At 44.5% G+C, this 23691-nt stretch overlaps 2 protein-coding genes across 3 annotated transcripts in view; one reads left to right on the forward strand and one right to left on the reverse strand.

The window, feature by feature from the left end:
- Positions 1–3349, reverse strand: part of CLSPN (claspin) — a 270119-nt gene extending 266770 nt beyond the window's left edge. Inside the window, exon 1 of the mRNA XM_069223824.1 lies at positions 3331–3349. The gene's annotated coding sequence lies outside the window, so the exon portion shown is untranslated. The remainder of the gene's footprint in view (positions 1–3330) is intronic.
- Positions 3350–3609: 260 nt separating this feature from the next.
- AGO4 (argonaute RISC component 4) overlaps positions 3610–23691 on the forward strand; it is a 421284-nt gene continuing 401202 nt past the window's right edge. Inside the window, exon 1 of one of the 2 annotated variants that reach the window (XM_069223826.1) lies at positions 3610–3879. In XM_069223826.1, coding sequence (XP_069079927.1) covers positions 3666–3879 — 214 coding nt within the window. In that variant the 5' untranslated portion in view covers positions 3610–3665. Of the gene's footprint in view, positions 3904–23691 lie in introns of both variants that reach the window. The other variant, XM_069223825.1, reaches the window with a different exon arrangement.

The raw sequence follows: 23691 nt of genomic DNA on the forward strand, positions 1-23691 counted from the left end.
ATTGGGAGAAGGTCACACACCTGATGGCGAGAGTCACTGCAATGCAGATCCTGATGAATGCCAGGTGGCTTCTCCTGAATGTGAGGGGTGAGAGGATGTGGTCGAAATATATTTCAAACTGGTAAGAGATGGGGACCGTTATGGCAAAGAGAAATATTGCAAAAGCGTGGGGGGCACAGAAACCCCTAAGCTTCAGGAATGGCAGAAAAATATGGACTGGTGCTAATGTGGCAAAAGAGCGATCTAACTCTGGAATGACTGTGTTGAAAAATGGGGGGAAATTTGGAGCAAATGGCAGTCTTTTAGAGAAGATAACAATATATCAGATTAAACCCATGAGAGATGTTGGATGATGTATTATAAAAACAAGGACACTGGTTTCAATATTCATTGTTACCAGTTACAATTGGTTTCATGGCAATTCTTAAATGTAACCTTTCTGGACCACACAAATACCTTAAAATTCAGTGGTGGGCAGGCAACTGTAATTCATACGGGCTGCATAAAAACACTCATACTGCTTAATCCTCATATACTCACATTAGACGTATCTGCTGCTAGTCTTGCCCATCACCCAGTGCTGTACCATCCCATAAACCACCCATCACCAACTGAACAAGCATGGAGTGACCGAAGAAGATAAATCACATACCGCTGGTCAATCAATCAGGGGACTAATTTAGCCCACCACTGCAGGTCCCAACAGGCTACATGCTATGACCGCTTCTTGACATCTCACAATGACAATCGCATATGGAATGATAGTAACAAAGTCGAACTTTGCATATACCTAAATCATTTCTTCCACCAGCCTATGTCTGCTCAGTACCATAAACTTTTAAACAAAACATCTCAGAATGGATAACTCAATACAACGCCCAGGTCAGTGGACTACAGTCTAATCATAAAAGACCTGCAGAGCCATTCAAAGCTGCTAGATTATTGAAAACCATATCATGGACGTCTCTCTCTCACACACACACACACAAATACCTTCTTCTACCACACTCCTATAGGCTATGTTCCGGAACATGACAACTGCACCTTTGTGGTCATCATGTATGTAATTTAAACGCTTCTCACATAGCACCAAAAACAAAGGCAACATCCATCCAGTCACACACCCATGCTGCCCATATAGGCGAATATTACTGTGCTTAAAGACATAAAAATTTGTGACATTCGACAGTTCTACACGCAGCCAATAGTCAAGCGTATAGGAGGTGTTCTATACGCTGTGTCCTAAAGTATACCTCACATATTGGTTCAGGGCATCCCAGATTTAGAATTTTTAACCCACTTCAGTGCCCCACACAGGGGTAATTCGTGCTACATAAATGTTGCAATACAGTACAGTCAAATATAGGTGGTGGGACATGTACATTTAACACAACGTTGTACACTTTCTTAGCTTGCATGCGTCCTGTAACATCAAAAAAACTACAACTATAAAATAAAGGAATGTAACCTTCAGCTTCCATTTCCCACCTATGCAACAGTTTTTTTCTGAAAGGATACATATTCCAATTTGCGGCTTCCCGTGCCTTCCCAGGGCTCCGTGGCTGTCCCTCACGTTTATTTAATCGTGGAATAATATTACCGGACGCCTCTCTGTCACCAAGACACAACGTTCCAGCCCTGTGATGTCCTTTCTCGAAACATAGTTTGCAGGAGTTCGAAGAATGTAACACATTAAAACTAGCCAACACTACGACTCCCAGAATGCTCCGGTTTGTTAAATTAAGGCCCAGGGCGGAAGACGAGGTAATCTGGCTACATGTGGTCATCAGCTAAACTTCCCTCTTCAGGCCCCTTACACACAGCCCCCCAGTAATAATTCACAGAGAAGTGCTAAACTGGGATGCACCTCATGGCTAACAAATTCAAACCCAGTGCACTTTGGGGGTGCCTGTCTAGTGAGTTGAGCATGCCAGAATGGTTGGGAACCTTGCCATACAATGGGATTCAAAATTGAAAAGATAACCTCAGAATTCTGACGAGACTTTGAGCAATTAGGGAAAGATGATTAAAAAGCCAACACTCCAACAAATTAAGGACACTGGTTTAGTGAGTACGTAATCCGCGCCTGCTTGGACCAATAAAATGTTTGTTAACTTTCGAAAGTTTATAAAAGACTGACCTCGCTAAACTAGCGTTCGCCCAACCTCGCTCAGAGATTTGCTTGTTGATCTATGCCTGCGGAAAGTAGCTCTAGTACACCAGTGTTACCCTTTGCATTGTGGTACTTGTAGTCTTGTAATGACGAAAACAAAGCTACAAGTACCAGAATGTAATCCGCCCAATAAACGTATTACTTGCACCTAGCATGGGACAAAGAATTATCGTTGAAGGTGCGTAGCCCAGGTCCAGGAAGTCCGTACAGGGCCACGGATCTCCTTTAAAGAACAGTTGTTCAAAGAACAATAATACCGCATTAGGTGGGCACGAATTTTCAGTCAGAATTTCTGAATCTCCGTTTTGTGTGCGGACTGGGTCACACGTGAAATAACTATTAACAACTATAACGAGAACTAACTGCAACACTTCATAGTCCGAGTCGGCGTCCTTGGGGTCATTCATCAAATTAGTGCGTTCTGCGTGTCGTAGTCTTCTTTTTCATCAATTGGGCTAAAACACCCTACAACAGTAATGTGTAAAGAGAAGTCTGGAGAGGTAAATGTGGTGTCTTGCTAACTTGGAGTATGAGGCTGCCCTATCAGATGGTCAGCCTAGCCTGGCTTTTTATCTCACATAACTTTGTATGGTCAAACTTGTGATCGTTCCCTCTTTGTAGAATATATGAAACCTTAAGTACCAGAATGCAATGCTAGTGTGCCTAAAAAGGCAGGAATAGTAAAAGTAGTTAGTACCTAACTAGAGTAACCAAATTATGCTGCGTAAACCGGATACAATTTCTGCAATCCTGCAGTGTAGAAATCTGGGTTCCCCTTTACAAATGAAGGATTTAAGGAGTGTTAAGACCAGGCGAACTGAACGAGGACTACAGTTCCCAGAATACACTAATTTATGAACTAATCCGAGGGTAGTTCTCTCGTGAACCCATCTGTAAAACGTGAGTTTAAACACAAGGCGAAAGTGGCAGCTAATTCAATTAGATTCTACCTGCCTGAACCCACCTCAGATGCCCATTTCCCTGCAACCTCTGAACGCCTCAAAACTCACATTGCAAGGTCTCGGGGACCCCAAATTTAGTCTCCACTTTTAACCTGGATCTGACCCGGTGGCATTCCCTGGAGTTAGTGGTCTACCTCTACCACCAGCTATTTACCGAAAAAGATTGAAAGGGAGGGGCTATATAAGGTTACTTACCAGAGGGTCTGTAGAAAGGTATTTCCTTGGAAGCCACGAAAGAGAAATTAAATCGCAGATTTAGAGGGCCCATCCCGTCTCAGTGAATGGGAGCCCAACCCAAGTGTAAGAGGGCCTATTTCCTGCCACACCTTTTAGTCTCGGGATTGGTGGAAAATTGATGAGACCTGTAGGTTGACCCCACCAATTATACCCAGCAATGGTTTGAAAAGTCTATGAAACGAACGAAACACGAAATGGTCGAAGGCAATAATGTTGGTTATCGCCAAAACCCCAAACTGGATGTCGTTTGTTAGGGCAGATTCCCCCTGCAACAAAGAAGTACCCCTCGGCTTATGGTCGACAAGACCTTGAGAACCCAACATGTATCAATCAGAGCCTGGTGTGTCCAATTAGCTGCAATCAGAGGAAAGCAGGGCCTGGGACAAAATTTACTTATGGAGGCAAGGTGGGGAGAGCAGACGGTGTGTGGAGTTTTCGGAGGCACGATGGGTGGTGAGACCTTGACAGAGACGGAGACTGCATCGGAGGCCCTGGGCACCAACGGATGTGCGTTGAATTCTCAAAGTCCAGGTTAGTCAACCACCATGGAGGTAGGATAGTCCAAACTTGCTAGGAGCAAACTGCTAAAAAAAAAAAAAAAAAAGTTAATTTTCTTCAGCGTGGCCGCACCCCTGGTGGTCGTCCTTGGAAAATCTATATGCCAGTTAAGAGACTTGAAAACGTTCTATATTGTCAAAATGTGACCGTTAAAATAAACATTTTATTAATCCCACTATGAGCAGTCTGCACTGTAAAAGTGTAATGCCGTTCGTGTCCAAGGAACCCAAATGCGGGTCTCTGGTTTTAGGATTATGCCTTAAGTGTTTTTTTTTTTTTTTTTTTTTTTTTTTTTTTTTTTTTAAACTGTTACTTCTTCAAAAAAAAAATTTTTTTTGTTTACGTTAAAGTCCGAACTAGAATTGGGCAGTTCTGTGATTAACTTGTGCACATATTTCACACCGAACTTGATTGATGATGTGTTTTTGTGTACATATGTAGTACCCCGAAAATGATTAGCCGCCAGCGAGGTGATGCTAAAAGACTAGATATTTACTTTTAATTATTTGTAATGTTCGCTCTCCCTAAATCAAGTCGTTTTCTTACCACTACAAACATAGTGTCCTTGGCGCTTGCAACGCTATACCCATTGCACTGAATCAAATCGCAGTCCGTCTTGATGAGGAAAAGGAGGCTTGGATTCCAATCGTACACTCTGACCTGGGAAAGATGACTAACGGGGTTCACCAGTCCGCGGCAGGGTAGCCAGAGTGTCATGGCCCTATAGGGGTGCAAAGAAATAGGTCTTTGCAGTGTGAATTATAAAATAAAGCAATAATTATGGCTCAGTGGATGCCTCGAGGCCTTGGTGCCATTGGACCTGGTGCATCAATAGAAGCTATGCTCTGCCAGTTTGGCAACTTTCCCCGCACAATTATGATTGCAGTTCATTGCAGTTTCTCCAATCTCCTATGCAAGAGGTGCCCACTTACAATAATGGACAAGATATTAGAGGTTCATCTTATAACCTTAGATCCGAGATCCCCCGGAGGCCCCTCCGTTTCATCCTCGCCATTGATGCGGTCTACCCTTAGATCGGGCGTAAGGGACGATCTGTCCGCCTTCCAATGTTTTGCTTTTTGGTATTTTGAGCCCATATATATTATAACAAACTTCGGCAAAGCCAATGAGTCTCTCCTACGTAAGAGTTGTTGGCTGTGTAGCATGCCTGAAATCTAGGAAAAAACGTGCTATGACTTGGCCAACACTAGCCGCATCATCGAGCTTTTTTTCCTGATGGGATGGTCAGGGGCCGGGGTAAAGCAATAATGTTGGAGTGTTGAGGAAAATGGACCTGCGTACCCTGTGCTTAGCAGCGGGTTACCATTAGTTGCTCCATGGGCAGGAGAAGGGGGACACTGGTGGCCGTGTTCCAGTGAGGTGGTGACCTCATCCAGAGGGGCCAATGCCAGGGGACTTAAAAGCGCTTCAGGTCAGGCGTGCAGCCTTTTCCCTTGACCACCTGGATGCTAGCACCTCCAGGGGATTTTGACCTGAGGCAGGCGCTGATTCAGAGGAGGGCGAGTTTGCCAGTGACCTCTTACACCTGTGGTGGCAATATGAGCAGAGAATAATGGGCTACCTATAAGAAGTGGACTGTTGGCTGGGTTTGTCCCCTTGACTGGGGTAATGATTTATTGGTGGGCACAGGACTGGCTGGTGACCGGCTTGTGGTCCTAGACCTTTCAGCCCTACCCTTAGTTGGCTGGAGTTGATTATGTATGGGGTTTTGCCTCGAGGCTGGTCAGGCCACTGGTACTCCCGGCAGGGACGGTGAGTTATGAGATTCCTTGGTAGTTTGTGCTCTGTATCAAACATTGTGAATTTCCCCCCCCTTGTCTAAGCAGAGGTGACTGTGGTGCTTGTATAAATAGATGTTGACTACATGATTGGCTATGGAACCCTGGTGGGGATGTGAATTGTTGGCACCAGGTGCCTGCCCCTGCAGGGGATGTAAATAGAATTTGCTGGCTACAATGCATTTGTAAGTGTTTATCACTGAACTATGGAATCATGGCTGACATGTATTTAGTTCATATCATATATTTCAAGACACGTGCTGTACAATGTATTACTTTCCTTGCTTGCTTTCTTGCTTCTAGTGTCTACCTTCTAGATAACTTCTTCTCACCCCTTGAAGTATTCTTGTGTGATTAAATGGCTACTTCCTTACTGAACCACACGCTTGAGTATGTCTCATTTGTCATAGGGGATGGGTCATTGTTTGAGAGGAGGCACGCACTGACCAAGGAAATGAGTGATGTTGTGGCCAGCCAACGGCCACCAATGGATGGGCTCTAAGCTCACTGTAGGTAAATGGGCTCTCCAGCAAGCAACAGCGCATGCACGGTCTCAGGCGAGACCTAAAAGGGAGACCCGGGAAAGCAAAAAGGCATTGATTAGCAAGCATTGTAGCAAAACACAACCCTGAGACAACCCGACCAATGGTGTAGCAAGGTTTCTGTGGCCTTGGTGCAAACAAGAAAAAAATTCCCAATTGCTTTTTTGGGTAAATACAACAGTATGCTGTGTTTGGTGAACCCCTAAGGTCTTGGGACCTGGTATGACTGTAGCTGCTGCACCACTGATGCCTAGCTAGCTGAACTATATTATGAAAAGACTACATGAGCTGCAGTGCATTGGTGTTGGGGAAACTATGGGCAGTTTGTGTCTCCTTAGGATATACATTCTGTTCAGGGGCGGCTCCTCCGGAATGGTGGAGTGGCATCTCCCCCTGGGTAAGAGCCAGCAGATGAAAAATAAAACAATAGCTTACAATCGTTTCATTTTTCAGCCTGCTATGAAGAAGTGCAGGGCTGGGCCCTGGGAGGGCAGAGGAAGAGTGCACCGAAGTGCGCATGTGTGTTTGGTCGGCTGTTTTAGGCCGGCCAAACACATAGGTGCACTTAGTTTCTCCAACCCAGCTGTGTTGAACAGCAGGGCTGGAGAAACTGCACTAGACCTCAGGCTAGTGTCTGGGTGGCAGTCCACGCCCCACAGACCATTCTGATGCTGCTTTCATGCTAGGTTTAGCATGAAAGCAGCGCCAGAATGGAAGGGAATCCCATGCTGGTGTCCCAGCGGCGACAGGAACGTTAAGTGTGTATTTTTGTCCTGCCCCCTCTTAACATTTGCGGCCGCCGCTGATTATGTTGGCTCCATCACATGCCCTGCTGCATTTGGCAGTGGTGAGAGGTGTGCACATGTCTCAATTTTTTAGCTGTTTATCCAAAGTCCTTTTGTGGACCTATTCTGTAGTGGGCATCGAAAATTACTTAACTTGCTTTTGCACAACTATGCAAAACCTTTGGAAAACTTATGCCTCATTACATGAAATGCGAAACTGGCATGTTGTATTGTGTTTTAGCGCATAAAGCGCTCTCATGCCCAAAGAGGAGCATTTTCAGCAAAAAAAAAAAAAACCATAAGCATTCTGACCAGCAGTCGCTAGTGTTCTATCATTCGTGGTGGTTGCTGTACATTTTTAATACTAATGGCTCATAACTATGCCATATGGCACATTTTAAATAATTTTGAATAATGCCTAAAACAAAATTATTGAAATTACACTAGATTAAGCTGAAATAACAAATTTCACCTAGGCCTACTTTAACTCTTAGTGTTTTTCCCTTCATCTCCAGATACCTTCTTCACCATACTTTTATTTGGATGACTTGTATATTTTCACTGCTTACTTTCTGGTAACTACTTTTTCCTCCATTAGAGTGCATGTGTCATCTTGTTTTCCCCCTCGGGTGCTGCTTCCTCCCTCAAATACCAGCTCGAGCTCTGAGGTGCTCCCCAGACCACCAATCAGCTTATCTCTAAAAGCACAGAAGCACATTTTACATTAAGATTAAAAGGTTGGTTATTGTTTGAGCTCCTGCATTCCACATACTGAGTAAAAACACAGACTTTATTCTGTGAGTAGGGGTGGCTTCTGCACTCCCTCACATGGCATTTAAGACACAAAGGGGGTCATTCTGACCCTGGCGGCCGGTGGCCGCCAGGGCCACCGACCACAGGAGCACTGCCAACAGGCTGGCGGTGCTCCCGAGGGCATTCTGACCGCGGTGGTTCAGCCGCGGTCAGAAAGGGTAAACCGGCGGTCTCCCGCCGGTTTACCACTGCCCTTCAGAATCCTCCATGGCTGCGGAGCGTGCTCCGCAGCCATGGGGATTCTGACACCCCCTACCGCCATCCTGTTCCTGGCGGGTCTCCCGCCAGGAACAGGATGGCGGTAGGGGGTGCCGCGGGGCCCCTGGGGGCCCCTGCAGTGCCCATGCCCATGTCATGGGCACTGCAGGGGCCCCTGTAAGAGGGCCCCGCAAAGTATTTCAGTGTCTGCTAAGCAGACACTGAAATACGCGACGGGTGCAACTGCACCCGTCGCACCCCTGCAACTACGCCGGCTTAATTCTGAGCTGGCGTCCTCGTTGCAGGGGCATTTCCTCTGGGCCGGCGGGCGCTCTTTTGGAGAGCGCCCGCCGGCCCAGAGGAAATGTCTGAATGGCCGCCGCGGTCTTTTGACCGCGGTGCGGTCATTCAGCGGCGGTACCTTGGCGGACGGCCTCCGCCGTCCGCCAAGGTCAAAATGACCCCCAAAGTGTACTTCGCATTACTGAAAAGGAGGTGACTTCTCCTGGAGACCCATAATTCTGCTCCCTGAACTATTGCAAAGGACCAAATAGCTGAGCATTTGATTTGGTTTTGGGTCCTGATGAAAGTAAATCAGGCGAATGTTTTGCTTTAAATTCAGACACTTTTTAAAAAAAATTTTTTTTTATTTTATTCTGTTCAGCGCTTCCTGAGTGAAAAGTATTTGAAAAATAAACCATGCTATTTATATTGATTGTTACTACTGAATTCAGTGTAGTTATGAGATGCCTTTAGGTGTATTTACATTTCCTCCAGTTTTTGAAAATGGTTTTAATGTACTTTTGTTAAACAATGCTTAACAAATGAGCATTGGCAAAGCTAACAGCCTAACACCCACCTTATGAAGGTGAAACCTACTGGCTTTACCAATGCATGTTTTCACTTTGTAGTAAACCTTGTACTTAGGATCCAACAACATCGGTGGGCCAATCTCAATGTGCTTTTTGTGCCAAGTCAATCATTTGGAAGCATTAATGGACCTCAAATCACTTTTATGGCAAAGTCGGACATTATGGTTGAACCCATGTGCTTTCAGGTGCTTTGTTGGCCATGTGACTGTCTGGGAGCATGAATTCTTCTCTGGAATTGTTTGAAAGTTACCTTGCACGTCTGGTAATTCGACATAAGTATCAAAAAGAAGGCTAAAGGGGCAAGTTTCCTACCCACACAACTGTGGGACAGGCGGTGACGCTTCAGGCACAAGTGCATAGGTGCAGAAACTTTGATGAATGTCACATGGCTTAGTAATTGGAAACGAAGCAAAGTACAAAACTTAACAATGGTAGAAGTAAAAGCCTGGTAGTGGACTGTCCACAGATTTAGGTGTCCTAGAAGATTTGAAGAGGTTAACATGTGGGGTAAGTTACACATAGTAGGGATGATGGGTGTTTAGGCTGGAGGACCACTTTGGAACAGCCAGGCCTGTGAGGATGCCCAGATAGCATGGCCTCTTATTATTTAAAAAAAATCTAACTGCAAGTGGACGCCACATAGGGCTGTGGCACAGCCTGTAAATCGGAAACTGAGCAGAAGGGAGTAACATGCATAAGCGAGACCGGGTCCGTAACAAAACACCTGCTACAATGTTACATTGGACTGCAGAATTAAAAACAAACTGGGTGGGGCTATTATCTGAGGAAACCTCGAGACCAGAGGTAGGAATTACTTGACACATCGGTTACCTGATTTGTTAGCTATTTCTTGTGATTTTTGGCCCATTTTTATCCTGTTATGCTGTAATTTGGCAATGTTATTGCCAAAGAAGCAGCCTCTGCTGTCAAATTATTTTTATAAAGCTGAATATCAAAGTTTAATTGGAGAAGAAAACTGGTCTGTAAGCGAGACATTTGAAAACATGTTTATTTGAAATTATAATGTCAATTTAGAAAATGAAGCAAATCCTGCTTTTAGGTGTCACCTGCAGACAGCTATTAGCTGTTGTCAAAAGTCCTCTTCTGGACCTTCCCAAAAATTACAGTGGGCTTCGAGCCTGCCAATTGCTTACTATTGGTTGGATCATTTGCTTAATTCCTATGCAATGATTCTTATTCAACTTTCCTTCCTCTTTTTATGTTGTTCATTGCCTGGAGCATAGCCCCTTAGCCATCTTTTTTGATTGGATGCCTTGTATTATTCCATTGCGGTTTCTTTTACATTAGTACACTTTTTTCTTTTCTTTTTTACGTTCAGCGATTCGAGAGTTAAAATTATTTGTAAAAATTAAGTAGGCCACTTAAAAAAAAAATATAATAATAAAAAAAAAAGTTTGTATATAGTTTTAAAATACCTTAAGATGTTTACTTTTCCTGGAGTATTTTGAAATTCTCCCTTTTTTAAAGCTTGTTTTTACAAAGCCAAGAGATTTGCACCCTTATTATAAAGTGACTCTCACAGCTTTGCTAATGATTGTTACAATGACGACAGGGTTGACAATGTATGCTCAAAATTAATTCTTCTCATCTTAGTTATATCCTTAACTCTCCGTTATTCCAAATGTCGGCCATGCAATGTAGCCCCCTCCTTTAATTTGCCTTTCCGAGAACATTAATCCACGGGTTCAACTTCAACACCTTCCTGACCATTACCATACTATTAACCCAGTGATAACCTGTTACAATCGAACTCCAACCCATCTTTATTGACACCAGCTCAAACCCTAACCAATCACATCTCCCTAATCAGCGTCTGAATGCAACCATGTAAATTAACACAGCACTAACCTTAATTCCAGACCCTCGCCTTAATACTTTCTCCAACCATAACCTAGTCTTAACAGACACTAGACCTAAACACAACTCTGACCACCGACCTTATTCCTAATTATGTCCTCTCTAACCCTACTCCAAACCACAACCACTGTAATCCCAGCCTTTACCGCTGCCCTGCACCTTACTTAAAATTTCAGTGCCCCTGCCCCTCTGTTGGCACTGACTGTGAACAAACACAATCATTTGAAGGCTTGTATAGATCGAGAATGAAGGCAGTGAATGCAAGTTTGAGGGGGCCGCAGTAAAGATGGAACCGAACCACTGGATTGCACAGGATAAGGGAGAGGAAGATCTCTTACTGGAGGAGAGTGCCAGAATTGCCACGGAAGTGTGTCCAGTTTAACTATGTGAAGAATTGGCAAAAAGCAGAGACCAAAACGGTGCCCGCAAGTTCAGTGTGATGGACTGTCATGAAGTAGGCAGGGAAGGGCAACAAGGCAGTTCCATGGAATGTGGTCAGAGAAAAACTCATTGAGGACAGCAGTGTGTACGTAGACACTGGTGCTGAATAGTATGGAACGCTAAAGAAACTGAAAAATGGCATACCTATGATGAAATGATTCAAGTGTGGTAACCGTGGTGAAGTAAATAGTGAGTTCTTTTTCAGTAATGTTTATGTTCATCAGTAATTCTGTTTCCAAGTACCTGCGGTACAGTAATTCCAGAGGCTAGTGTGGAACAATACTAGAAATGTGGTAATATTCCGTAGTGCATGAATACTGGTGCCCATACGGTCTACCGACATAGCACTTCTGGTGGCATATTAAGGCACAGAAAACCTTTCATACATGCCCTTTGGTACAGCACTTCTTGTGGATTGAAGTCCTGTAGTGCAGTATCCCAGGGGATGTATACACTGGTGCAGTGATTCTGGTGGGCAAATGCCTAGTGGCGCAGTAATGTATTAAGGTGGGTGTGTCTTAACTTCATCTGGCAGTGAGCATATATGACCAAGCTAGTTTAGTTGTACTTCTCAGCTGGTCTTGTGCGGTACTGAATAGGCAGGTGATAGTTGTTTTACCTCTTCCTACGGCATTAGTCAATGTGACTTAGTGGTACATGTGGGTGGGAGAAGCATGACTGATGTGGTTCACAAGGGAAACGGAGAGACGACCAATCTGATGACGAAAAGCTCTCAGCAGCTAGCACTTTAATCAATTCTCTGGCCTGTTTAGGCGGGAAGTGTCCCTCCTATCTTGTATGACACACACACACTTGTAAGTCTTTCTCATTCTTTTGTGAGTGGTTGTGTAGATTATAGCTGTGTTGTCTCCTGTATTTTCTCTAGTGAGTGTGGACGTGCTACTTCAGTGACATGTGAGGTCCCAATGGGCTAGTCTGGCATTGACGCCAGAAGTGAAAGTTGATCTCTGAAGACCTTCTGTTATGGGTGTTTCAGTATGTTGAAGATGGAGTTATATAGTTTGAGGGGTTTAGAGGGTTGGGTGGTGACACATTTCTGTGGTTTCACAAGCGTGATATTGAAAATATATATTTTTTTAAAAGTACTTAAGACTGGATGGGTGGGCAGTGAAGGGTCCTGCTGGCTGTTTCTGGGGTCACGTGTCCAAAGGGATAACTCCACCCTCCACCTAATCTTAGATACCCATCTCAGGATACAAACAATCCGGCTCTTCCTAGTAGACAAAGGTTTATTTAGAAACAACAAATACATGTACATGGAGACTGAGCAGCATAAATGTAGCTCGAACAGTCTGCATAAAGAAGCAATACATGGTCTTTTATAATATCAAACCACAAACCGAATCGAGCATTTCCTGGCCTGACCATTGGTTTTTTTAAGGTCAGCCGATTAGCACATTTTATTGCAAAGTTTTTAAACATATATTTTTAAAATTGTATTGAATTTGTAATGAAGTTCGGTTTTTAAGGGGCAGCCATTTTTACCACACTGTAGAGACCCACGGAGGTAGCCATCTTGGGGGGTTGGCGGTCTAGTTGACCGGTTCCCAGCTTTAATAAAACCGGTCCTGGAGTCCGCGCAGCAGGCGCGCCGTCAGCGTGCCGAAGGCACGCCAAAGGCAAGCCCGTCTGTGCCCGTCCGCGCCAGGACAGGGCTAGGGGCCACCCCCCCTGCATCAATTAAGTATGGGAAGTCCAGATACCTTTACCTATTCGTCAGGTGCGCTAAAGGACCTTAGGAAAAGAGTAGGAGAGGGCTGCTACATTTGTCCCAGCGATGCGAGGGAGTCATGGTCCTGCCCTAAATGTGATTGGAAACTGGAAAAGCCTATGGGTCCTGACTCAGATCAGGCAGAACCCTCCAAATATAATGTGAGGATTCAGCTAATAAATTGCCGCTCTCTGCAAGCACACAAACTAGACATAAATCTCTTGCTGAGCGAGGGGGCACCAGATGCCCTCTTTTTGACAGAAACGTGGCTCCATGAGGGTTCAGGGCCGGATTTAGCTCTTGCAGTACCCAAAGGGTATGTGATAGCAAGGTCCGACAGAGATAAAGGGAAAGGAGGGGGAATAGCAATTATTTTTAAACAAGATTTTCTTTTTACCTATAGTCCCCTTGACCTCGCAGGGTGTGAGGGAATGATCTTTTCCATTACCTTCAATCCTACGTTTACATTTACAGGTGTACTACTCTACCGCCCCCCGGGGACTTATGATGAATTCCTGAACCTATTACCAGAGCGGATGGCAAGTCTCATTTGCAATAGGCCGAATTTTACTTTATTAGGAGATTTTAATATCCAAGTTGATAATTTAGAACTGATGGCAACCAAGCGGTTAGTGAATGATCTGGAAGCTCTGGGATTACTCCAATTGATCAGAGGCCCCACACAGGAGAAAGGGCATACTTAAGACCTGGTGTTTAGTAATCTTTCATCGTTGGTCACACTACCCCATACCCCTGTAGCATGGTCTGATCATTTTTTAATCACCTTAAAGGCTAATATAACTAATAGGTTTGGACACCACCACCACTCCAACAGTAAGATTAGGAAGTGGAATAAACTCAAGACAACAGAATGGGTCAATTCACTGAATAGAAATAAAAAATATTTTGAGGGACCGGCAGATAGACCCTAGCTCTTTTAATTAGTGGATCTCTGATAGTCTGGACAGAGTGCTGCCCTACACACACCTCTCTGGGCAAAAGAAGGGAGGAAAGGCTCCCTGGTTCAATAACCACTTAATGACATTAAAGAGGAACTGTAGGAAGATTGAAAGGAAATGGAGGAAATCACTAAAGGAGGAGGACAGAGAAGAGTACAGAGGTTCAATTAGGTTGTACCAGAAGGAGATCAGATAAGCCCAAGCGACCTTTTATGGAGATAAAATTGAAAAGGCGGCAGGATCTCCTAAATACATTTTTGGTGTGCTCAAGGAGCTATTGTATATTCCTGCATGCCTGGAAGCAATGGAAGCTTCAGAAGAACATAGTAGCAATTTTGCCTCCTTCTTCTTAAAGAAGATTGAGGACATCTATGAAAACTTCTCAGGGGGAGTCGCAGGGCATGCGATGGAGGGTGACAATGTTTTACAGAGTTTTCTTCCCATCTCTGAGGAAGGAGCTTTGGGGCTCCTCAGTAAATTAAAATCAGGCTCTCCACTTGATCCCGCACCTCCCCATATTATGCAGGGAAGAGTAGCGCTAAATCCGGTAATAACCGAGCTGTTCAACAGCTCGCTACAAAGTGGGATGGTGCTGGACTCCTGGAAACATGCAGTGGTCAAGCCCCTTCTAAAGAAGCCTAATCTAAATGGAGCGGTCTTTAAAAACTACAGGTCTATCTCGCTCCTTCCCATGATGGCAAAACTTATTGATAAGCACGTAAATATACAACTATCGCGCTTTCTGGAATAACATAAGATTTTGCATATAACTCAAATGGGCTTTAGACCGGGCCACAGCACTGAATCTGCCATGATTGCGGTTACTGAAGAAGCGAGAAAACGAATGGACCAAGGTCAGGCAACAGTAATAATAATGCTAGATTTGAGCGCAGCATTTGATACGGTCAATCATGACCTACTCATTCAAAGAATGGGAAATAGTGGGATTAAAGGAAGGGCGCTTAAATGGTTAAACTCGTTCTTACAAATAGAACCTTTCAAGTCCTGGATCGTTCTTTTTTTCTCAGTCCAGTTGAAACTTTTATGCGGAGTTCCGCAGGGCTCATCTTTGAGTCCCACTCTGTTCAACATTTACATGTCTTCCCCCCCCCCCCCCCTCCTTAGCAGAAGTCATAGAACCCTTTGGGGTATCCCTGGTGTCATATGCGGACGACACACAGCTGGTGGTTTCCTTCTCCCCCAATAAGGAGGTGGACAACTCGGCCTTGCCTGCCTGGATGACAGAAAGCAGGCTGCAACTCAACGAAGAAAAGACAGAAATTGTTTTTAGGAAAACTGGCCAACCCTGCTAAAAATATAGGACCAGTAATACATTTAGATTACTTACCCCCCCCCCCCCTCCCAAAGATCAGATTAAAGCCTTGGGAGTTTGGTTGGATCCCAAACTCGCCATGGAACATCAAGCCAAGAGAACGTCAGCCACCTGTTTTGGGATTCTTAAACTACTAAGGAAGATTATTGGTCTGCTTCTGCCATTGGCCAAAAGATTGGCCGTACAAGCCCTGATTTTATCCAGATTAGATTATGGAAACAGCCTCTTTTTGGGATCTCCAGGTTATGTGGTTAACAAACTACAGGTGGTACAAAATGCTGCAGCACGTCTGCTCTTTAATCTGCCTAGGACCACATCAGCTAAAAAAGCTCTGATTGAACAGCACTGGTTTCCAGTGGCAAAAAGGATAAAGTTTAAGGCTCTTTGCTTCTTCCACAGAGCTCTATATAAAAAGGATCCTCATTATCTAAAATTATTAATTTCACTATATACACCCACAAGAGTTTTGAGATCGGCCTCTAAAGCCCTGGTAGTGGTACCCAAAGTAAAGAGAACATCATGGGGAGGAAGATCCCTGAAGTACCAGGGAGCCAGACTTTAGAACTCCCTACCCACGAATATTCGCATGATGAATCAGGAGACAGAATTTAGGAAGGCCATTAAAACCTGGCTATTCTAAATTCTTCTAAGTTCCCCCTCTCCAGGGAAGTTTGAGATTCCTCCAGTATGTTCTAAACTCTTCAAACTGATCAGCGCTACGAGGCCTCCGGGTAGCCAGCGCCATATAGGTCTCAGTAACATAACATCCTTAACATTGACGTATGATCATTTCTTCACTATTGCCAAAGGTGCTACATTCAATTCTTCATAATGCACCATAAATAGTTAATTGAAGCACAGACAAGGAAGTTACCCAATATGTTCTACCTGTCTAATATCACGTGATAAATCTTATGACAGAACTGAGAACAGCACGTACACAAATGGTATCTTCAAGAAGGAAGACTGCTTCAGCTAGCATGCAATTACAATGATATTTCATGGTGGCTGTTCTAATGGCAAGCCTTGCAATATAGAGCGTTTCAGGCAATATCAGAAACATATTAAACATAGCTTGTGTTAGTTGTACATTGTCCCACAGAGATAGGCCCAATTGTCACTGTGTATCACAGGGCCCATTAGGCCCAAATTGGTGAAGAACCTAAATGTGATTCCACACTTGTACCTTGTCTTTGGATGATAAATTTTTGTTTTCCATGTTTTATCTGGAGTGTTGTGCGAGTTCTTGGATCTTTAATATAATTTTCTATCTGTAGTTTTGATCTAGGTGATTAGGAGATTGTTAGCAATGTACTGACGTATGTGATTTTGGTTTGTACCATTCTGCAAGTTTTGCATAGTTCCTTTGAAAAGCGTAAAGCAGTTGGTCCGCTTTCTGGTTGCGTAATTAGCAAGTGACTTTGAGAAAGTTTTTTTGCATTTACTTCGGGTTACTTTGTTAATGTAATTACGATTGAGAAACCATTTTTGCGTTTTTGATTCTATTTATGTAGTGTCTGGCTTGGAAATTGATTTTTGGCACTTGTATTGCTAATTTGCTCAAGGTAGTAGTTTATCATTAACTGTTTGAGAGACATTGACACAGGACACAGTGTGGCACATGCACTGAAGGCTTTTGTGAACTAGTTGCACCTGGGTTTTGTGAAACTTGCAGACCAGGGGTTGTTAACGGAGGTGAACTGTTGAGGATAGTCTTAGTTACTGGGCTTCTATTGCTGGCTTTTTGTTTCAGGGGTGTGGAGTGTTTGTTTTCCCTCCTGTCAGTGAGATTTTGAAGAGTGTGGCAGAGTGGTTAGCTCTACATCCATGGCAGTGTGGCACTAGCTAGTGGAGGTCTGCCAGAGTTAAAGCTGGTACCTAATATATGGCCTCGTGCCTGAGATTTTCTTTGAGTTGTTCATGGTTCTTGGTTTCCAAGTTGATCACTAGGAATAGATTCTAGGCTTGTTTTGATATCAAACCATGTATTGAAATCCCATAAGATAGTAAAATAGTTGTGTGGGTGTTTGGGAATGATGCTTTGTATAGCGTCTTTCAGGGTTATGGAGTCTCTGGTTCTGTGTAGCGTTCAGGCTACTTGTATGGTGCAGGAGATGGGTCACTGGAGGAGAGATTGGCATTTGGGGCAACATTTGTCATTGTGTTTTTTTGTTTTTTTTGTTTCGTGGACTAGAGCCACTTGAAAAAGGTATTATGAGTCGAGCATTCCTTTATGAATATCTTGGGTGCTAGGCTAGGCTTTGATCAATAACCTATGTATGCTCTTAAGTTGTAGGTGCTTTTAGATCCAGGCAGGGTTTTACTGAGCTGTTGCTTATGATCTTACCTGTGGGGGGTGGTGATGTATTTTAAAGGTGGTGCGACTGTCGCAAACATAGAAAATCAGCCAGAGGTAACATGAGACGGAGCTGACAAAGTTTGAGAGATTAGAGAAACAGATGACGTGAAGAGAAGGTGCAGTTGGATTGTGGTGTTTTCACATTTTTGTTTTTTTTTTGTTTTTTAGTAGTCTGATTGTATATTTGAGAATTTTGTAGATTATTACTTTGGCTGCGGGGACAATGTTGGGCAGGTGGAAGTGGGGTATAGGGTGTATTAATGTTAGATTGACCGTGTGAGTTTTCAACTAGTGTCAGATGATGTGAGCCAGTAGATGCCTGAATGAGTTCTTCTTGGTTAAGAAAGCTAGGTGGAATTTTGAGCAAGTATGAACTTTGAGATTGCTGGCCATCATGTGTGCTGGTGGCAGTGAGGAGGGAGTTACTTAAATTGTGTTCTAGGTGGTGGGTACAAGCCATATGGTGCATGAACAATCATTGATACCTGTCTGGCAACAATCATTGTAGCTGTGCATGTTTGCTGGAGTAATAAATCTAATATTAGAGTAATTATTGTCCTCTAGGACCTCGCCATGGATTCTTGTGCATAGATACTGGGGTGTGTATAGCCTCTAGGTAAAACTAATATTCATCAACTGTTAGTCTGCATTTGAATAGTGCCTTTATGCTACTGGTCTGACTCATGGGGCTAAGGCCTACTTGGACTGAGCTTGCAAAGGGCTCTGTGATTTGCGGAAAATGAAGTGACTCCCTGACCCAGCCTCTGTAGTAATATTTGGAGACCTTTGCAGGAAAGTACCCTCTTTTTGCCATGGTTACCTGCACTTTTTGCCTGTCAGTATGTTTTGACTGTTCACTGGGATCCTGCTAACCAGGACCTCAGTGACTGTGCTCTCCCTCCCTCTAAATGTGGTTGCTGGGACTTCACACACCCCACACTTGGCATACTGGTGCCTCCTTATAAGAACTTAATATATGGTACCCAGGGCACTGGAGCACCAGGGGTTCTCCATGGCCTGCAGCATGTATTATGCCACCCCTGGGAGCCCGTTTAAAATGTTTGCAGGCCTGCCATTGCAGCCTGCATGAAAAGGTGCATGCACCCTTTCACTTCAGATCACTGCAAGTCACCCCTATGGTAGGCCCTCCTAGCCAGAAGGCAGGGTGCAGGTACCTGTGTGTGAGGGCACCCCTGCGTGAGCAGAGGTGCCCCCACGAAGTCCAGCTCTATTTTCCTGGACTTTGTGAGTGCGGGGAAGCTATTTTACCTGTGTACTTGACATAGGTCACTACCTATGTCCAGCTACGCAATGGTAACTCTAAACCTGGGCATGTTTGGTATCAAACATGTTGGAATCATACCCCAATACTGTTGCTAGTATTTTTGCTAGTATTGGTTGTATGATGCCATGCACTCTGGGGGCTCCTTAGAGGACCCCAGCATTGCTCCTACCAGTTTGCATGTTTTTTCCAGGCAGCCAATGCTGCTGCCATCCTGCAGATGGGTTTCTGCCCTCCTGCTGCTTGACTAGCTGAAGCCCAAGAAGGCAGAACAAAGGATTTCCTTTGGGAGAGGGGGGCAACATCCTCTTCCTTTGGGAATAGGAGTTACATGACTTGGGAGCGGTAGCCTCCCCAAGCCACTGGTATGCTTTGAAGGGCACATTTGGTGCCCTCCTTGCATAAACCAGTCTGCACTGGTTCCAGGACCCTCAGTCCCTGCTCTGGCGCGAAACTGGACAATGGAAAGGGGAGTAACCTCTTCCCTTTCAATCACCACCCCAGGGGCGGTGCCCAGAGCTCCTCCAGAGGGTCCCTGGGGTTTGCCATCTTGAATCCAAGGTGGGCAGAGGCCTCTGGGTGCATCTGAGAGGCCAAGTCAGCCAGGTGACGTCACAGTCCCCTTCTGATAGGTGGTCACCCTGCTAAGTGACCTATTCTCCCTTCCCGGGCTATTTAGGGTCTCCCTCTTGGGTGGCTCTTCAGATTCGATGTGCAATATTCCAGCATGACTGCATCGTTTACTTTGAATTCTGGCCATTCAAAGGAACCTACAATCTGCAGCTACAGTGACGGCTCTGCAACCTTGCTTCTCTGGCTTCTTCCAGTAACTGCAACATTTGCCCAGCTGTGCATCCTCTGGGGCCGGCAAGTCTTCAGTCTGCACCAAGAAGCAATCTCTCTCTGAGTGAAGGAGTCACTCCCCTGCATCTGCAGGCACTAACTGCAATGACAAACGGCTGTGAGTATCTCCTCCCCTCCAGAGCTGTGTGGATTCTGCATCACGGGTGGTAAACTGGAGTGGTCCCCTTGGTGTCCTCTATCAGATGTCCAACTTAGGAGGTGGTAAGCTCTTGCCTTCCCAAGCAGGGGAGTACCCCTGTACACCATGTCTCTTGCAGCTACCAACGCTTGTTGGCATCTCCTCCAATGGATCTTGAGGCTCAGTGTAGCTTCAGCCCCCAGCACTCTTCCCTGTGACACACAGCCCTTTGTGTTCTTCTCCTGTGATGTGGAAATCCTTCCAAGGTGTGCTTTGTGGGCCTCACCTCGACCCCTGTGCTTGCTGCTTGTGGGGGCTACTTCCTCTTCCTGTGATTCTCCTCACTGCTGAGGGTCACTTGGGACTCCACTCCATGGGTTTGTCATCCTGGACCTTGGTGGTCCCCAGCAGCTCAGCTTTTCTTCATCTACAACATTTGTCTTTGTCAAGGCTTGTTGGTGATTTTTCCACACCTCTGACCGACTGCAATCCTCCTTCTGGTGTGGGACATTGACTGCATCACTCCAGGAACTCTTCAGCTGCTCCAGTGCTCCATTGCTGACTGTCTTTGTCCACCGTCGACCTGGTCTGACATCCACAGACTGGTGGGTAGTGGCTCCTGCCACCACCAGACACTTCAACGTAACATGGACTTGGTCCCCCTCTTTTCCATGTCTTCCTCTTCCAGAATCCACATTTGCTTTCTTGCAGTCTTGTCTGGATCTTGCAATATCCTTCTCTGAAGTCCTTTTGGTGGGTTTGGGGAGAACCATGTACTTTCCTCTCTTCTCCTGGTCGTTGGGGCACCCTGGTTCTTACCTAGTGGGCTTCCTAGTTCCTTTAGCTCCCCTCTACTGATTACACTTCCTTGGGTGGGGGCCTGAATTTCACATTCACATTCCACTTTCTTAGTATATGGTTTGGTCCCACCCAGGCATTAACTTGGCATGTCATCTACATAAGTCAAGGCTGCTCTTCCACAGCTCCCTCTAGAGAACCTGGCTTCCTAGTCACTGACTACACCTCACTAATCGGTGATACCTGGACCTGGTATAAGGTGATAACACCATAGGCTGCTCACCAGACCAGCTTCCTACATTATTTGGAGACCTCTGTGTGAGGGGCCAGCAGATCTCCTGTGGATAAAGGGGTCTTCAGATTTTTTTGGGGGGTGGAGTTGGGTCGAGAGGGGATGAGAGCTCATATCCGTCCGGTGCTTATGATGCTTTGAGCTACAGCATGTTGCCTACGTAGAAAGGGGCAGGTGCTTCTGTACTGATGTACCGGCAGTTCTGAGGAAATGGAACTTTCGAGGACGGTACAGTTTCAGGACTGCTGTTCAGTCCAGTCACCAAACCCCACCCTCTTTTCTGCAGTGCTGCGCTGCTGGGATTGTGGCAAGACAAGTGGGACACAAAGCAGACTAACACAATTACAATGGCACAACAATCGGTCTCACTTTTTTTAATGTTGGAGCTCTTGGTGTTTAAAATGGCTTTTTTTAAATATATGCAGCCGTGGTCCAGGCTCTGGTTTGGGCACGTTGTAATTGTGTTTTATATAGTGCTTACTACCCCTGAGGAATAGTGACACAACCACGTGCTGTAACATAGTACAAGTGATAAAGCTGAAAAAAACAGGCATTTCAAAAGAGGTGTATACTAACAGAACTGCCTACTGGCAATTACTTCCTTGATCGTTATCACAATAAGTGATGCTTGTTTCAATCTGTGTTGAAAGCATAACAGTAAAACATTTTCTAGCTTGCGCGTCTAGAATTTTCAATTCTATTATGGACACAGAGGCGAGGATTATGCTTATCTCTCTTTACTGTAACAAACAGCAGCCAATTAAAACACTTGAAACAAACTACATTTCCCATGAAACCTGTAGTCCATGATGTACCCAATCACACTGCTCAAAGTATATCTAAGTCTGCAAACAGTCCTTCCTCTTTCTTTGCAATCAAAATCAACAGTACTTGACTCCCAGGAACTTGGAATCTTTGTCGATGTTTCCGGCGGATTTCGGTGGGACAGTCTTGTTTTCTGAAGAGAAAACCAACTTCTTCTATGACATCATCATCATCATGCAGTTTTGTTATCTGCACCTGAAGTAAATAAGAAAATGTGTAATAATACCCAAACCTCTATAGAATTGTTTTATAAAATAGTCCAAAACGTGGGAGGGCATACAAATCTATCAAATATCCGTATTAATGTAAAACAGTACAACAAAATAACACTCATCATTAGATATTGGGTGGGATAATCCTCTCCTCCGTGTCCTTAATAGAACTGAAAATTCTAGACGCGTAAGCTAGAAACTTTTTTTTTTATTCTATGTCAGGACCGGAGGCTTCGTATTATGCTAGTTCAAAGCTGATTTACCACTGTGGAAACAACATCAACAATTGGTTTATGATTAAAAAAAAAAAAAGTTAAATGTGGAGTCTGAGGACCAATCAGCTGCTCTTAACGTCTAAGCAAGAACCTACTGACAAGGCCTTAGAAGCCAAAGCCCCATAAACTGAATGAGATCCAAACATAGAAACGTATATTCCAGCTTCCCCAATAATCCATCTGACTCATCTGGCCAAGGTGGCCACTGAAACTGGACCAAAAGGTTTCTGCAGAGAAATGAGCAATTGCCCCTGAGCATCTCTACACATGTACATTATTCATAGGCTTTTAAACACTTGCCAAAACACAACTTTTGATGATGGGGAAAAGCTGGATAAGATACACATCTAGAAGCTGTTTTTGTACGATTAGAAATAGTAAATGAAACTTCTGAAGGAGTAAATACTCTACCTGTTAAGTCCAAGGCTCGGACATCCGATACTCTTTGACAAGACAAAAGACACAGCAATACAGTAAGTTTAGCGGACAACTGTTTACGTGAAAGATCCTCATTACATGGCGAATTCTTCAAGAATCTTAAAACCACATCTACATCCCATAACACTGTGTATTTAGGTTGTGGAGGTTTAACCATCTTAATGCCTCGCATCAATTTACATAATCAAAGGATGTTTCCCAATAGGTTTCCCTTCTGTGTGAGGATGACCCACAGAAATAGTGGATCTGAAATTGTTAATTTCTGTATGCTAGACCCTGAGAAGCTAAGTCAGAAAGGAAATTAACAATTATTTTAATGTCTGCCCCCAGGGGATCAACACTTTGTTCACTACACCAACCAACCCATCTTTTCCAAGAAGATTCATTTCTCTTGTGAGTGAAAGGGGCCCAAGATTGGAATAAGAAGAACAAAGCTTTGTCTGAAACTCCTGGCACTTGCCATCGTCTCCGGAAACTCTCCACGCCATGAGCGTCAATTGTCCCTGAATCATTAGGGGGTGTTGAGAGCCCACTGGGTCCAGCAACAGGTTCGGATCCTTGGGAAGTGCTAAAGGTTTTGCACAAGACATTGACATTGCCACCGGAAACCACGGTTGGGCTTTCCAAATCGGGGTCACCAGAATTAATTCTGACCTCTGTCTCTTCGCATGAGATAGTGTCCTCTGAATCATGGAAAAAGGAGGAAGCGCATACAGAATCCCCTTCTCCCATGATTGCAGAAACGCATCTGTTCCCAACGCTTGTGGATCTGGCATCCGTCTGAAGAATCGAGTCAGTTGAGTATTGAGTCTCGAGGCAAACAGATCCATTGAACAAGGGCCCCATTGAAGATTCAGTTGTTGGAAAATTAAATGATTGAGCATCCAATCGCTGCCATCCCTGAGAAACTTAGAGTTCCAATATATTAGATTGGCCAGACCCGGTA

This window comes from Pleurodeles waltl, chromosome 3_1, assembly GCF_031143425.1.
Source record: "Pleurodeles waltl isolate 20211129_DDA chromosome 3_1, aPleWal1.hap1.20221129, whole genome shotgun sequence".
NCBI classification, from domain to species: domain Eukaryota; kingdom Metazoa; phylum Chordata; class Amphibia; order Caudata; family Salamandridae; genus Pleurodeles; species Pleurodeles waltl.